Below are 17,511 nucleotides of genomic sequence, written 5' to 3'. Positions count from 1 at the left end.
GGAAGTAAAAGACCACGCGAAACATGACTGATGTATAAAAATTACATTTACTTTATTAAAAGATTCATTTATTTGTGATAAAAAATATTTGAATTAAATCTTATATCAAACAAACACATTAGTTTTTACATTTTAGTATAAGAAAGATGATATTGATGATTATAAGAAAGTAAATAGTTTTTTTGGTACATAGAAAGTAGGTAGTTTAATGTATAGATGATGTGATTTAGTTTGCTACTCCTCCTACTCTATGTGTTTCATAGTTTTCAATGTGTCCAAACCTCACAAAGTGTGTACTTCTATTAAGGAGGGTGGTCTTGGGATAAGGTCCCTTCAAGGCAATGAACAAAGCTAGTTTGTTAAAGTTGGTTTGGGATATGAAAACTTCTAATCAACATCGGGCTAATTTTTATAGAGAAAGTTTTGGTGACATCAAAATCACTCCTAGGAGGCACTTCAAATCTTCCATTTGGCATCGGATCAAGGATAATTGGCATGAGGTCAATGAGAATTCTACCTTCATATTCCTCCTGAGATGTACCCTCAACTGCATGCTAGGGTGGCTAACTTCACCGTTGAGTCTAAGTGGTTGATACCTGGGTTTATGATAAGGCTTTTCCCAGACTTAGTTGCCAGGATTTCTTAAATCACAAGAGCAATCAACCATGACATATTAGTATGGAAGCATTCTAATGATGGTGTGCTAACTTCTAAGCTTGCTTTTGCTCATGTGAATAATAATCTGTCAAGCCTCCCTTGATGTAGCCAAATTTGGACTGCAGCTATCCCTCCGTCCAAGTCATTCATTATTTGGCGGATTATGCACAGGAAAATGCCCACATATGACAACCTTCAGCATAGAGGCAAAAAGTTGGCATCTAAGTGCAGCCTTTGTAACTCCTCTCAAGAGGACACTAACCATGTGTTTTTTCAATGCAGTTTTGCTCAAGCCCTTTGATCCTAGGTGCATGATTATTTCTCTTTAAGAAATAATACTCAATTTGTCCACTCTATTCTATCTAGCTGCAACAGTCATTCAAACAATCAATTGAAGGAAATGCTTTTGCCTAGTGTCGTGATCATAGTGGCATCAACTTGCTTCTACAGAAATCAGTGAAGATTTGAAGACAAGCAATTCTCTATTAGACAAAGCTCTAGCTAAAATTACGACAGAGATAACTTTGGTTGGAAATTGTTCCAAGGTGACCTCGAATTCCTGTAGCGTCTGTGATCTGCTCTTCCTGAATAAAGCCCCAAGAATTGTGGAAGTGCGATGGTTGGTGCCAAGTGAAGGTTGGATAAAAGTAAACACAAATGGTGCAGACAAAGGTTCCCCTGGCCTAGCAGGTGCAGGTGGCATTTTCAGAAACAACAATGGCTCTTGTGTTGCTTGCTTTGCTTCCTTCCTTAAAATTCAAAGTGCAGTCCATGCAGAGCTTTTTGCAGCTATCAAAATAGTCCATTTGGCTTACATTATGTTGGACAAAAATTTGACTTGGGTGTGATTCTACAACTGCAGTGGACATCTTCAAATGTAGAACTAAAGCCCCTTAGAAAATAAGCAATCTATGGGATAGTTGTAATCATAAGTTGAACTCCTTGACTTTTCAAGTATACATATATTTAGGGAAGGTAACTCTTATGTTGACATTGGCCAACTTTGCTATACATTCTTGGCAAAACTCTTTTTAGACCCCTTCCCCTAATTTCATTAGGGATGATTTTAATAGAAATAGTTTAAGCATTCCTAGCTAGAGTTTCAGCTATATATAATCTTCTCCATTTTCTTTGCTGGTTCCTTTCTATTAAAATATTTTGCATGTAGTTACACCTTGGCTAAAAAAAAGTTTCCCAACAACTATTTATAGAGGAATTTTGATAAAGTTGGAAATAAAAAAGGATTCCTCCAATTAATGTCTCAATTAATTAAAACACTTTTATTGGGTTAGCACCCCTTGTACTACTTCATATATTTTTCGCTAAGCAAAAAAATCAAAATCAAATCCACAATTAATTAGAATTTTGGGTATGATTGTTTGGGGAATATAAAAAATGGGGCAAGGATCCACTTACTCTAAGAGTAAGTTAGAGTTCCATGATTTTGAATTTGTCAGCAGATATAAATTCAGCAGTTTCAATTAGCAGAATTATCTAATCCCTCAAATGCATGGGACGATATTTTTTGCCGCATGATTAAGAATATGTATGTTGCTCGTGCATTCGTATGGTTAAAATCAAATATGTCATCAATGCATTCATATTGTTAAAAATTATTAATTATATATAAAATCATACGGTCCAACCATACGGTTTAACTGTTTAAATCGGATAAACTTAATATGGGTCATCTACAGGTTTAACATCTTGCTCGACTTTCTCAATATTGTTTTTTACACATACATAACATGATATAGTTAGTAGTATCCTATTAATAAAAAAATCATCAATAAATTTATAATTTCATTATTATTTGATTCTAAAATAAGATTAGTATGAAAATAAATATTATTTAACTCTAAAATAGCTACAAACAATATGTTATGATTCATATTATTATTATTATTTTAATATTGCTATAGTAACATTATATTTTAATATTGTACAGGTAATCATATTCCTTTTATTTTTAAATAAATCACATGTCATGAGGGCTTGAGAGATTGACACATGTCATGAAGACTTAAGAGATTGACACATATCATGAAGACTTGAGAGATTGACACATGTCATGAAGGCTTGAGAGATTGACACATGTCATGAGGGAGTTCTTAAGAGATTGACACATGTCATTCAGAGATTGACACATGTCATGAGGGACCTTTAGTTTTGATGAGAAGTTGACACATGTCATGAGGGCTTGAGAGATTAATATATGTCATGAGAGAGTTTTTTTATTATATAGGTAATAGACAAACTGATCAAAGCACTCACTGAATTTGAAACCATCTATAATGAGATCAAATCAAATCCTTGAAATTAAAACAAAACACCAAAATACTAGTAAACAAAATGAACACATTAAAATATCAATGACCAAAAGAAAAAAAAGTAACCAAATTACATTAGTGATAAAAAAAACTTCAAAATAAAGAAGAATAAAAAGGAAGAAAACATTAATATGACTTGAGACAAACTAAAGGTCACCACCTTGTCCATACACAGATGAGAGATTTTATTTTCGGTTGTAAAAATGAGAGATTTTCTTCTTTGTCAAACTGATGAGAGATTTCAAACCTTGGTCACTGACTACACATTTCTCATCCTTGACTTTGGTTAACAAATAATTCTCCCTTCTAACATTGGTTAACAAATGAGCAAGACCTTTGGTTAAAGCCAATGATGATGTCAACGATGCCTTCAAAATGCTTAGACCCTGAAATAACATCAAAACAATATTTATCAACAACTAAATAAAATATAGTTTAAAATCTATATACTGTCATTCTATCATTTACCGTTATATTAAATTAATTTTGTTTGAGAGTCAATAATAATTAACAAATCAATGTAGATGATTTACTAACATTATACTACCATTATAATTTTGTTTGTTCATGGGTGCTTTCTCTACCTATTTTGGCATACATGATGCTCTCTATGCTGAGCTTTTTTCAGCCTTTTTAGCAATCCAAAAGGCTCACAGCATGGGATGACACACAATTTGGTTAGAATGTGACTCATTGTTGGTCACAAAAATTCTCCTAGGTACTATGGTGATCCCTTGGAAATTAATGTCAACTTGGAGGTCATGTAAGATGCTCATGTCTTCAATGGATTGCTGGATAACACACATCTACAGGGAGGGAAACCAATCTACTACAGGGAGGGAAATCAATGTGCTGATTCATTGGCAAACTTGGGCATTGACCATAATTGCTACACTTGGTGGACTCATCCACCTTCTTTAGTGATTCCTCATTTGTATAGGAATAGTATTCAATTACCTTCCTATAGGTTTGTAAACTAATCTTGTATGTTTCCAACTTATTAATCTATTATGGGCTAAGCCCCTTGCTTAAAAAAAAAAAAAACATTATAAAAAATTCTTACGTTGTCCTGTAAAAATATTAAGTCCAATAAAATAAATCAACAACAAGATAATTATCAAAAAACAACATATAACTATGGAAAATTGCTACCTCTCTAAGGCCAATGTTGAACTCTTTTTCTTCAATGTCACCAAGGGTAGTGTTCATACTGTTAATTAAAGATATAGCTGAAATGGATGATATTGGAGAAACAACTAAGTTATCAGTTGCAACATAGACAATAGCTTCCCTTACAAATCCTTTAGTACTTTCATTTTGAGAAATTGGATCAACCATATCCAAATAATTGAATGTTCTATATAAGTCATGAGGATTATTCAGATTACCAGAAGTTAAATAGAGTTCAGTAATACGAGATTTAGAACTTTTACTCACACAATAATATTCTGGAGCCTTAATTTCAGAAATAGGAATAACCTGGTCACATAATTTGAATTGTGGGGCTAGACCAAGATCAACAAGTTTGGCCTTCACTTCTTTTGTGTTGAAGAGATCTTCATTTAAATCAACTACACTTTTGTATAATCCATCAACACTACCCATAGAAGAATTACCTTGTAATAAACGTACAACAGCTCCTAATGGAAAAGTGAGAATACTCAAAAGGAAATTTGCAAAATCTTCTTTCCCTTGAGCACAAACTATCTTACCATCAGATTTTTGGTACATTAACTTGACCTTAACTGGGGTACACTGTTCCTCAGAAGAATCACTAGGGCAAACAATCTTACAATCAGGTTTCTGAAGACAAGGTTTCTTACGTAAGAACACATCTGTGAAAGGTGTCTTTGAAACCAATAAACATTTCAATAAATCAATTAACTGCAAAGCAGATAAACAAGTCAGTGATTAACTCAAAATCAAGCAGTTATATAAATTTAGGAAACTTGAAATGTTAGAAACCTTATTTTTGGTAACATCGACTACAATTTCCTTCAGAGAAGACATGTCTTCAATGCCCATTTTCTTGATAATAGAGAACATTGCATCCAACGACATTGGAAGAAGACACAAATCATCAGTGACCATAAAACATGAACTATTCTTAACAAACCCATCAAAGGAAATACAGTTTTTAGGGGAAATTTGTTTTTCTAACAAATTCCCGCAGCTGCATGCTTTATTTTTAAAGGTGCTACACATGACAAAGGGTGCACGTTGACATTCCAAAAAGTTCTTGCATACATAATACTTTGTAGGGTCAGTGTCATCAACATTAAGCTTCAAGCTCCTACAATAATCTTCCATTGGATTCCTTGGTTGCAATAACATTTTCTTGCACGTATCTTTCCACATATACTCGTCACCAAGATTACTAACACTTTCATAGAGTGAACTCAATGATGCAATTTTAAGTGGACCCATATCACAGTCCTTAGCCACAAGTCTTGCAATGGTTCCTAAAGGAAGTGTTAAGAAGCTAATCAGAACATCAACAAAATCCTTCCCAACTTCAGCAAACAATACTTTGTTTGTCTCCTGGTGTACCATAAGTTTCAATGACAATTGAAACTGCTCCCCAATTCCAGAAGCTTTCATTTTGAAAATGAATTATTTAGTGGATTTTGAAGGGTATTAGTAGGCTCAAAATAGAGAATGACTTTGTTAAGATTACTAGTTGAACATACAGAGGTAAGGAAACAACATTGCTAACCAAAAAAAAGAGGGACAACATTGGAGTTGAAAGGTTACCTTATTTATTGTTTCAAGGATTGGGGCTGGTGGAAAGCAAAGGTCATATGCACCGATTGAAATTTTTTGTTGCATTGGAAAGGAAAGAAGTAAGATCCTAAAGCTTGGGAAATTGAGTTTTTAACCAACAATCACAAGTGGGTATCAACAAAAGATATCAACTTAAAATGTCTTAACTCTCATTATTGTTATGTACTCATGAAACAATTCTTGTCAATGGCATAAAGTCTGTTTTACTTAAAAAAGTGCGATGAATCATAACTAAATTATATTTCTTCTTCACGATAATTCATAACAAAATGATTTGCCCCATGAAATTACGTGCGTTGTAAAAACATGTTATTTTGACTTTGTGAGAGCTATAGATGTATTTCTCACCTTATTCTTTGATATAATTGTCAATCTAAACATTCATCTTGTTTGAGCGTTATATGAAGACATTAAAATGGTATGTGAAATAAGGAGTAAGACCAGAAGATCGTATTGTTGTGCGATATATTGTAGAATAAACTATTGAATTTTATACTTGATATCTTGTCGATGTTGATTTTATAGGCATTCCAAAGCCTCATTATGAAGAAAAAACATTTGATGAATGAATTACTAAGAAACAAACATCAGAGAATTGTAGCAAAAACACTTATATGTTTTACATAATACTAACTTGAGCCATACACAAAGAGATGCTTAGGATTTCTAACCCAATTAGAATGAAAATTGGATTTCCAGATAACATAATTGATGTTTTATAAAATGACTAAGAAATCACATTGTTGAGAAGTTGAATAAAATGCACATTCAATTTTTAAAAGATTGAAATGATTAGCCAATGGTCAAACTATTCATGTCTTATATTATACTGTAATCTATTTAGTGGGTTCACATTTTATACGAAAAAATAAGATGATAAAAGTAAAATACAAAATAATAGTGTGACTATTGTTGCTATGTCAAATGGCAAAGATAGAAACCCAATAAATGCAGATATGTCATACTTTTGGATCATTGAATGAATATGAGAATTGCATTACACAAAGTTTCGGTTGCATGTTTTATGTTGTATCGAGTTGATAATGACAATGGATTTCGAGTTGAGGAATAAGGGTTCTTATAGGTGGATCTTAATAGGCAAAAATATAAAAATGATGAGCCATTTATTATAGCATCACAAATTCAATAAGTATTTTATGTTTGTGACTCACCTAATATGAAATGGTCAATTGTTCTTTTGATCAATAAAATAATCATCAATAATATTGATGACCAATAACATAAGGATATTTATGTGGAATATGATCATTTTCTTGGGACATCACAGTTTCGTGACAACATACCAACTATAGATGATGATATATATAGAATAGATGATCACGATGATGGACTTTAGGGGAATCAATATATTCTTCCAATCAAGGATTATACAAGCCTCAAACGATCAAAGAGAAGGAAAAGTATATAAAAAATGCGTTGATGAATGTCTTTGTACAATTATATCTTAATTTTGTTTGTTTGTAATTTATACTGATATTATTTGTTTATAATTTATACATGTGAATGTCTTTGTAATTTTATCTTATTGTCTTTGTAAAAACATAATTGACATGATATTCGTTGTTTGTATTTTTTAGTGTATTGATGTTAGTATACATATTTGTGCGTGTTGTAGATGAATTTATATATGCGGGCATTAATGTGTACAATAATCAACAATTTTTTCTAGGGGAATTCTTGTCAGTGCTGTTAAATATGATTTTTACAACTATGCTCTTTAGATGAAACGTTGTTGTTAGTATCACATACAACAACACACTCTATAAAGTTTATATGTGATACATACAACAACACTCACTCTATAGAGTTTATATGTGATACATACAACAATGCTCCTACAAGAGAGCATTGTAATACATGATACATACAACAACACTTCTTACAATGAACATTATTGTATGTATAACATATAACAATGTTGTATAGAGGGGGCACACTTGTAAGTATAACATAAACATCACTCTCTATAGCCAGTGCTATTCTATGTGTCATACATATAACAGGCTTGCTAGACGAATAAATATTGTATGTATCACATAGAGCAGAGTCAGGCGTATGCGCGATTGAATCATACACGACATTCTACTGCGCGCATATGGACAATGCTGAAAGTGCTGCTGAATAAAAAAAATGAGCACGGTTGAATAATAACTCTAGCATAATGGTAATATCTATATATTGTTATTGTAAATATTTATACACACTCACAACATCATACACAATTTATTTGGATTATTTTTTGTTGAAGAATCATTGATTATTAAATATGAATGGTGAATAATGTGGTAACAATGTTTAGACTCATACATTGTCTGTACATATATTTTTCTCTCTATTTTATATACGTGATCATGCAAACAAAAAATGTTCTGTGGTAGAAAAATGTCTTCAACAATGAAACTCGTTGAGAGAGAAAATAAAAAATTAAAAGAACAAATGGTATTCATATCAACATAGTTATTTAAATATTACACCCAAGGAGACATATAAAAGACTTCATCACCCATTCAACAAAAGAGTATTTGTCGCTATGAAAGTAAATATTGAGAAAATTCCAAGAATGCAGAAAAATTAATTTCATTATCTCATCTAGATGAAACTAAGCGTTCTGGAAGATGATTTTGTTTCTAACAAACCATAAAGTCTAGATAGTAGCGAACCAAAGGGACATCCACTTTTGTTTGTTTTTTCTCTCAATCATTAACATATTTGAATGTAAAGAGAACTTTCCTAGTTGAACACTATATATTATTAAAGACAAAAAAAAATATAGACACCGACTGAGAAAAAGTTTTTTGTGTTGTCAATATATCTTTCATTATTCACATTTAATTATTATCGACTATTAAATATATGTAATACAAATGAATAATGAATAATGTATAAATGCTTACACTGATGAAACATAAATATTACACTTTTAGTATATTTATGTTAATCAATATAATTTAAAAGTAATGTAAAAATCATGTTTACCAAATGTCATGTCCCAGCTTTTGGTTCACGATCTCTTTGGAGTCGTCACTACGAAGTTAGGTTAAAACTTAGAAAATTACATTTTACGCTCATTTTGGAATTAATTGGTCTTTTTAGTTTTGATATTTGGGTTCGGAAGTCGATTATGGATCAAATAATGTATTAGCACCCTAGACGCCCATATTAAGATGATATCCTCACTAACTGCATGAATTGTTTATATCCTAAAATTGTTTAATTATTTTATTATAAATAAAAGCGAAAATATTATTTATTTTTGTTGTGCCTGACAAGATAGGATATTGCTCCTATATGTCCTATGAGTAATAGAGAATCAACACCATGTAGTTCTTTGTAAAAAATGTCTTCTTGGTTGGGTTTAATTTTAATTCATGATTCCAACTTAAATGAGTGAAGTAGAGTCCTCGCGTTCAATACCGCATCTCATATTAAGTAAAAAGCCTTATTAAAATTTCACTATTTTATTGCAAAAATAACATTTTTATTATAACACAACTCTAATTAATTCCTGACCAATTTAACAAAAGTGAATTGAAACACTTGTATCTGATATTGCATCATACCATACAATTGTCATTAGTGTATTTCAATTATTTCATTAATCTTTGTTTATATTAGAGGATTCATTACTAACTTGTTAATATGTAGTGCATCGACGCCAGAGATATAGAAGATCAAACAACACAACCCTCAATTTTCTATCTATTTGCGTGTAGGCCTGCAGTGTTATAGAGCGGCAGGGACGGTGCTATGTTGGTGTGAGGGTGTGCACACCCCGATTTTTTTGAAAAAAATATGTATATTATTTATACATAAAAATGAGTGTACTAATAGTATATGAGTTTTATACATTAGTATTATATCATACATCATCCATGGTTAATCTTCATTCATTCTGCAAAAAAGTAATCATAATGAATGGTGAATGTCTGAATGATGTAGTGACCATGTATAAATTTTTACATTTACAGTGCATAGATATTACACTATTGTTTATAACTCTACGAACCCAAAATGTATTTTTTTTGTAAATGTCATGTTTAGTAAAAAAAACAAATAATCATTAGTATGTTGAATTATTTTATAATATGATGAATATATAACTTAAAGAACTTTATGATCGTTTCTCTGAGATAAATACCTAGTTGTTTCTTTGTATGTATTCTTGCCCGAGTCTAGTTGATTTCTTCTCTAGATTTGATATGAAAAAACTGATTGAGTTTACAAAGTTTTATCCAAATGATTTTTTCAACTTGAGACTTATATAATTGATATGTATAACGGTGTTGAATTTGCTTCTTCATAAGGAATCAATAATCTTTAGGATAAGTTGGTTGAAAGTGGAATACACATTGTTTACTAATTAGTTTATCTTCTTTTAATGTTAATAAAACAATTGTAGAAAGTTTTTTTAACTATGAAAATTGTAAAAAATAAGTTGCGTAATTAAATGGAAGATGCATGGACGAATGACTGCCTAGTGATTTATATTTAGCAAAAAATCTTTCACAATATTGAAAATAAATCAACAATTTAAAATATGAAATCAGTTAGAGATTAATTATGAAGTATGTAATTTGTTTGATTAAATATATTTAAAATTTGTAATTTTGACATTAATATTTTTATCCTTATTTACTATTTTAATTTTTTAAATATGTCGCACACCCTATCTCTAGGTCCTAGATACGTCACTGTAGAGCGGTGGATAGATACTTCAGAGTCGTGACTTCTCAGGTGGTAGGAATTCTGATATATCTTTTGTAATACGTGTTATGTATTTTTCTAGCCTTTTGGGTTAGATTTTTTGGTATTGGAAAGTGTGTTAGAGGTTGTTTTCTGACATCTTTTTGTATAATGGGGATTTATTGCTTGTTATGAATTTTCTAGTTTCTTTTTTGTTTGAGTGGATGATACTATCAAATTATTATTTTTCCTATCTTTTAGAGGGGTACAACCACCAAAGTATTTCTTTTTTGCTATTTTCCAGAGAGATATTATTTATGTGCACATATCCTTCTTATTTATGATAAAAGAATTTACACGTGTAAAATAAAATAGGATCTCCCTATTAAATTATTGAAGATAGTTAACGGTAAATATTTCCTTACCCATAAATCATATATTTTTCTTTTGTTTTTGTAGATCTGTTATGTTTTTAGTCTGCGACTTCTCTTACTTAAAAGAGAGATTGCAAGACATGTTCTAAAAATAAGAAAGACAACCCATAATTCACATAATCAATTCATATTCCAAAAAAATTATCATATTAATAATAAAATTTGAATTTGAAAATAATCTTAAATTCAAATATTCAAATTGATTAATTTTGAGTTCCGAGACATTTAAAAAATACATTTTTGTTCAACATAATTATTTGACCTTTTAAAATAATAGTAGCCGAAAATCTATTTTTAGATAGAAAATTCTATAGTGATTCTATAAAATCCTAAAACTATCACATTACATATAAATAAGTAAAAATAAATCATTTCACTTTTATAAAATGACAAAGGAGATATTTTGAGTGCACTTTCATTTTATAATTAAGTAGAGAACGAAAATTACAAGGATTTTTTAATATAATTTATTTTAGAAGTTAAAATCTTTCATAATTAAGAATAAAAAATGAGATAATATTTGGCCATTAATTACTCATTAAACCATTTAGCTTATCTTTTATTGTATGAGAAAACGAAAATTGGGGAGTAAAATATTTTAAAATTGAATTTTTCATACTATTGAGACACTGAAATGCTCAATTAAAACTCTTTTATTATTTCATTTTAATAAAATATTTTTCATTGAAACTTGTAATAATTTTGAAATTTTATTTTGTGGCTTTTTTTGGACTAGAAAAAATTGCATCTTTACACTAAATATATTTAATTTCAATATAAGTTAAGTTATGTTTGACTATTATCTTATTTTAAATAGACATACATGGCTTGTCACAAGAATATTCTTTATAGAATGTTAAATAGGATGTCCTATGAGTTAGTTATCATTGATATAGCTTATTTATATTTTTATAGGTAAATATTAATATATTAGTATTTTATAGTGGATTTAAATTATCAATCTCTTTATCACTATATTTCTTAATTCTAACAATTTTTTTAAAATTCTAACCATTTGATTACCATATAACTCTCATATAGTTTATTTGTATGGTATGAACAAAATGTGTTTTAGGTACATGTAGTGTATGATAATTTTAGTTTGTGTAACAACAATATGAGAAATGCTCCTATCTAATCTTAATATTGACTTTGAATAGATAGTGATGTTGATATCTTATGAAAATGATAAAAGAATTACACTTAAATTACATAGGAAGAAATGACCTAGATAAAATAACGGAAATATGGTTAAAACAAGAAAAACAAATGCAACTAAATTTAAAGAATCAAAGTGGTTGGAATTTTTTAAATATAAAATAGCTTTTTACTTCAAAATTTGAACTAACTCATTCCTTTTTGTAGGAACTTCAAAATTATGTGTTACAAGAAAACACACTAGATTCATAAGAGTGGCAACATGACAATACTAAGATGTACTTGGTCAAATCCTCATACAAGCTTCTTATACATCATATTCATAGACAAAAGCACAACAACCATCATCTCTACTTCCTTTGGAAGTCAACAATACCTTTGTCAGCCACTTCATTTGTATTCAGACTTTTTCATGATAGACTACCGACCAGGGAAGCACTAATTAGAGGGAAATATCTCTAACCCAATAAAGAGGTTATACATTTATGCACACATTTTCTACAATCATATATGTTATTTTAGACACTTCTTTAATAAAAATGATCCTAACAATTACAAAACCTAATTAAAATTAAAGCTCACAACTTTAAATAGTCACTTAAATATATAAACAATAAAACATATCAAACACCTAATGACCCTTCATTAACATAGTAATATATCATAATTATAGAATAACAAATATAACATCACTTTAACAACATAACATCTAAATTATGACATAAAATATTTAGTTAAGTGACTATATATATATTTAGGAATTGTAGATCCGGGTACCCACGGTTCTAGATACCTCATTACCCAGACTTGTCTCATTCAATAGCGGGTTTCAAAATCTTCAGTTCCATCTGCCACACAAGTGTGCGTTCCAAAATGGAAGAACATGCAAGTCTCGGTAGCGCACTACTTGAATTCATCCAGATCCATGGCCATCCCTAGTCGAGATACAAACCCAAACTCTACCCATTACAAGTATTACCAATGGGTACCCGCCAGTTCGGGTACCCATTACCAAACATACACTAAAGACCTATTCTTTTATTGTCATCTCACTTCTTCAATTTAGCAACTCCTCTACAATTGGCCAGGCATCAACATCGCACTGCCACTTAACCTTATATAACACTTCACTACACATATAGGCATGGCGAATCATAGGAAATGCTGGAAATTATGGAGCATTATTTGATTATCTAGAGTATGAATCATTTGGTTATCAAGAAATGACATTATTTTTAACTCAATACGACATTCTTTTCAACATAAAGAGTATTGTTATTTCTTGTTGTTTGGAATGATTACACTAGTATATATAGATTGCATAGTAGTTTTGAAAATGCTAACCAAATCCTATAAGCTATGAAAGATAAATGATGATTAAAAATCACATTACATGATAACTTATTTAAAATTTTCTGAATTTTTCCTTAAATTGTACTTGTGGGTTGCCCGCGGGCTTGGCAGGTAAAACGGGTCAATAGACATTGCTCGTTTTTCCATCTACACGTAGGAGCAAGATCCTACCATGTGAAATACTACAAAAAATGAAGACATTTTTTCCTTTTCGAATAAATAAAATAGTCAAACAACTTTGGGTACAAAGTTAGTCAATGCAATTAGTTAAGATATCGTCTAGTACGAACATATGAAGTGTTAATACATTCCCTACTCCATAACGGACTATCGAGTCCATATATTAAATTTAATGACCAAAGCAATCCAAAAGATTACATTAATAGGATTTTCTATGTTTTGACCGTAAAACATAATGGCGACTCTAAACCGTTGTGTAACATATGCTCAACTCAAAATCGAGAAGCGAAAATTACGTTTATACTACGATTTGGGGTGGTGATTATTATGTCGCGTCCCGATTTTTAGTTGAACATAAGTTACACGACGATTTGGAGCCATCACTATATTTTTGCAGTGAAAACATAGAAAACTCTCTTTAAGCTCACTTTTAGGAATATGTTGGTCTTTGAATTTGAAATTCATATTCGAGGGTTGGTTATAGCTAGAGGGAGGTAATACCCTCACTAATTGCATAGGCTAATTTCATCCCCAAATTTGTTTGATTATTTCATTTATTAAAAGGAAAATGTTTTTGTGTGTGGTAATATAAGAGCTTGCTCCTGCATATCCTTATGAGTATTATGGAATCAAGAATATACTAGTTGTTTGGTAGAAAATGATTTGTTGTTTTGATTTGTTTTAAGTGATATTTAATTTTAATATACAATCCCTACTTGTAAAGTACAACTCTAATGTCCGATAACCAATCTAATATTATGGAGGGCAATTCTAATTTAAATCATATTTTTTAATTTTAAGGTTTTTTAGTTTTACTAATATTTATTTACTTATTAATTGCCCACCAATTTTATGAACGGAAAGTGTAACACTATATCCAATATCACATCATACCTTAAAATTATGGCAAATATATTTTAATTATTAGATTATCCATACAAATATATAAATGCAAAACAATTGTTAACGGCCATGGATGGAGTAATTTTGATATTCCAATTTTAGCTTTTGCTCTATTATTAAAGTAACTTCTATATTCTACCCCAATTTTAAACTGCAAAACAAAACTGATACATGTAAATTATCTAATAACATAAAATTACTTATTATACCATTATATAAAACCAAAACTCATTTTAACTACCATGACATGGTATAATTTTTTAATTCCAATTTAGCCCTCACTCTATGTAGTAATCTCATCTATCCAAAACTCTTAAACTGCTCATTCTCTCACGTTCTCTCATTCTCATCCCATTTTCTTCTTTTATTCTCCACAATCAACTCTTTCTTCTCTCAGGTTGTCATAAAAAAATGAAACTTTATAAAAAAAGAAAGAGACCCAATAACCTAATAATGCAAATGGGTTCTCTCTTGGAGGACTTTGAATCCACGAGGGCTGAAAAAGTACTTTTCCATCATGTTAATGAAGTGATTGTTGTCTTGAATGGAGCATGGTGGATCCTTCACCATAAGTGATCTGCTGTCTTTGACGCAGCGGTTGTGATCGGCGTAGAGGGCGGTGAGTTGAGAAGTGAGTTTTTGATCGCACTCAACAGAGACCATATTTGCATTATCAGGTTATCTCATGTTGTGCCTCATACCTCATTCTACAATTGCAATATTATCGTTTTCTCTTATGTTATCATCTACTCAATAAGTTTTAAAAACAATTTCAATTCATTATTTACAGTTTAAACTCTGGTTAATTTTGAGAAACATTTGTTATAATTGCACGTTTAGGGTGAATATGTTAAGAGAAGTAATCTATTATTCTTGATATTATACATCCTTCCTCTCTTAGTTTCCTCTTTTTTATCTTTAATTTCTATTTTATTTTGATGTAGTTTATAAAACATTTTGCACAAAAGATGTTCGACGAAATACTTCACCTATTGCATGTAGAAACAACAATCATATATATGTAGAGGTATGCATATTTTCTTTTCGCATTCTGCTGTGGTTATCGGTTGTACTTTGGCAAGTGGTTGTTTCGCCCTTTTGCCTATTGATCATTGACATAGTGATTATATAACCAACTGTTTGTGAAAAGTTCCAATAGAATGTAGTACTTCCGTGTTCTTTTACTTTTTTTCTTTTATTCACTAAACTGTTTCATATTCATCTTATATTATATGGGTTACTTCATTTTATATCCTTGCTCAACATGTCGTTATGTAGGATAAATTGTTGCTTTACAAAAGATGTTGTAACACTTTTTTCAATGATTATTATCTCATGGCAAAGAAGTAAAATTATACTCAATAGATGTAGATAATTTATGCAATATTAGTGGATGACAAAATCAAGGGATTTCAATAGGCAGGTAGAAAATTTTGAGTCGGTGGAAAATGTTTTATAATAAATCTTTTTACTCTTTCCTTTGTATATATTTGTTTTGCCACTTATTCTTTATTCTGAATTTTGTAGCTTTTCTAAATCTTATTACATACCGCATGCCTTATATTTACTTTAAATTTACATGGATTGTTAATGTACATTCCTCCCAATTTCATTTTGCAGAGAATGTGGGTGACATTAACAGAATGAGGCATGGTTAGAAGTTGGCCTCTTTATTATCCACAACTACTGTCACATGTGCTCATTTGGTTCAGTTTTCCGTCATTCACTCTTCCAACAATTTTTTTGAGATGTATTAATAAATATGAGGTACACACTATGTATTGTATTCAAATATATTGTCGCTCATTTGTTTATAATTAGATTACCTTCTGTTAATTTCATGCCTACACACTCTTATCATATTTTTCTCTTCGCTTACATTTTGTTCAAAGATGCCAAAGTGACACTAAGATGGTTTGTGTTTATGCTTTATATTTTTTTGAGAGGGTTATTGTCAATCTTTTCTAACATATTCTTAAATTTATAAGTTTATCATACTTTGCTTCCAATATACACTTTAAAATGCCAAATATACACTAAGACAAACATGTTTATGCTTTGCATCTTATTAAGAAAGTTATTGTCAAGCTTTCTTTAACATATCTTTAAATTTTTATGTTTGCTGAAATTTAATTTAATTTTTAATTTTTAATTTCGTAATTGTTGAAACATGCATCCTAACATAAAATAATTGTTAGTTTTATAATGTGTTTACGCTTCATAAAACATGGACATACAAATAGCTAAAACCAAAATTTCAGCATTGGTAAAATGTAGAATACTGCAGAATATAAGCCACTTAAAGGAAGAAATGCCAAAACCTAAGCCTTCTATCTTGACATGTTTAAGAGGGGATGTTGGCTTAGGTTCTACAGAATTTGTCAATAATATGAAGGATGGGTAGGAATAAATTTTGTNTTTATAAATCAAGAGAGTAATAACTAAAATCCAGAAGTCGTATATGTATTCTTCAATTGTTCGCTATAATAAGTACACATGTTAACAAGTCTTATGCTAACGAAAATATAACATAACGGAAATACCACTAACATTTATCATTATTATAATGTCCTTCTCACTCACTAAAAAAAATTCATATATGCTATTTTCATCAATTGTTTAGTTTTAACTTAAGCGTATTCAATTGTTGCAACTTCTTATAGGTATATGTTTATTAGTATTTATCATTAGGATATGAAGAAATGTGACACCTTTCCCATCGATGATTATAATCTCAAGTTAAAGAAGAAAAATATATTTAGAAACAAGAGGAGATTTATGCAACATCAATGAGAGGCAAAATCACACGATTTGACTTTGCATATGGAAATATTTTGAATTAGTGAGAAAATTATTATTATGATAAATGTTAGCAGTCTTTTCTTTGTGTTGAATTTGCTTTTCTACTAATTTTATATTCTGAACTTCGTTGCTTTTCTTAAGTTCATAGCATGATTGCGTGACTTTATTGTAGTGATATGAATAAGTTCTTCAAATATAAATTAAAA

General features: G+C 30.2%; 1 protein-coding gene across 1 annotated transcript; it reads right to left on the bottom strand.

Annotated features, from left to right (window-relative positions):
• On the bottom strand, positions 3,173 to 5,647 carry LOC109352990. Its single transcript, XM_019595177.1, has 3 exons — positions 4,953 to 5,647; positions 4,140 to 4,871; positions 3,173 to 3,373 (listed from the first exon to the last, which is right to left on the bottom strand). The coding sequence occupies exons 1-3, from the start codon at positions 5,586 to 5,588 to the stop codon at positions 3,173 to 3,175; spliced, it is 1,569 nt and encodes a 522-aa protein (XP_019450722.1). The 5' UTR covers positions 5,589 to 5,647.

Source organism: Lupinus angustifolius, chromosome LG07, assembly GCF_001865875.1.
Source record: "Lupinus angustifolius cultivar Tanjil chromosome LG07, LupAngTanjil_v1.0, whole genome shotgun sequence".
Lineage (NCBI taxonomy): Eukaryota > Viridiplantae > Streptophyta > Magnoliopsida > Fabales > Fabaceae > Lupinus > Lupinus angustifolius.
Note: the sequence above shows the minus strand (reverse complement) of the source record. Positions and strands in the feature narration are given on the sequence as shown.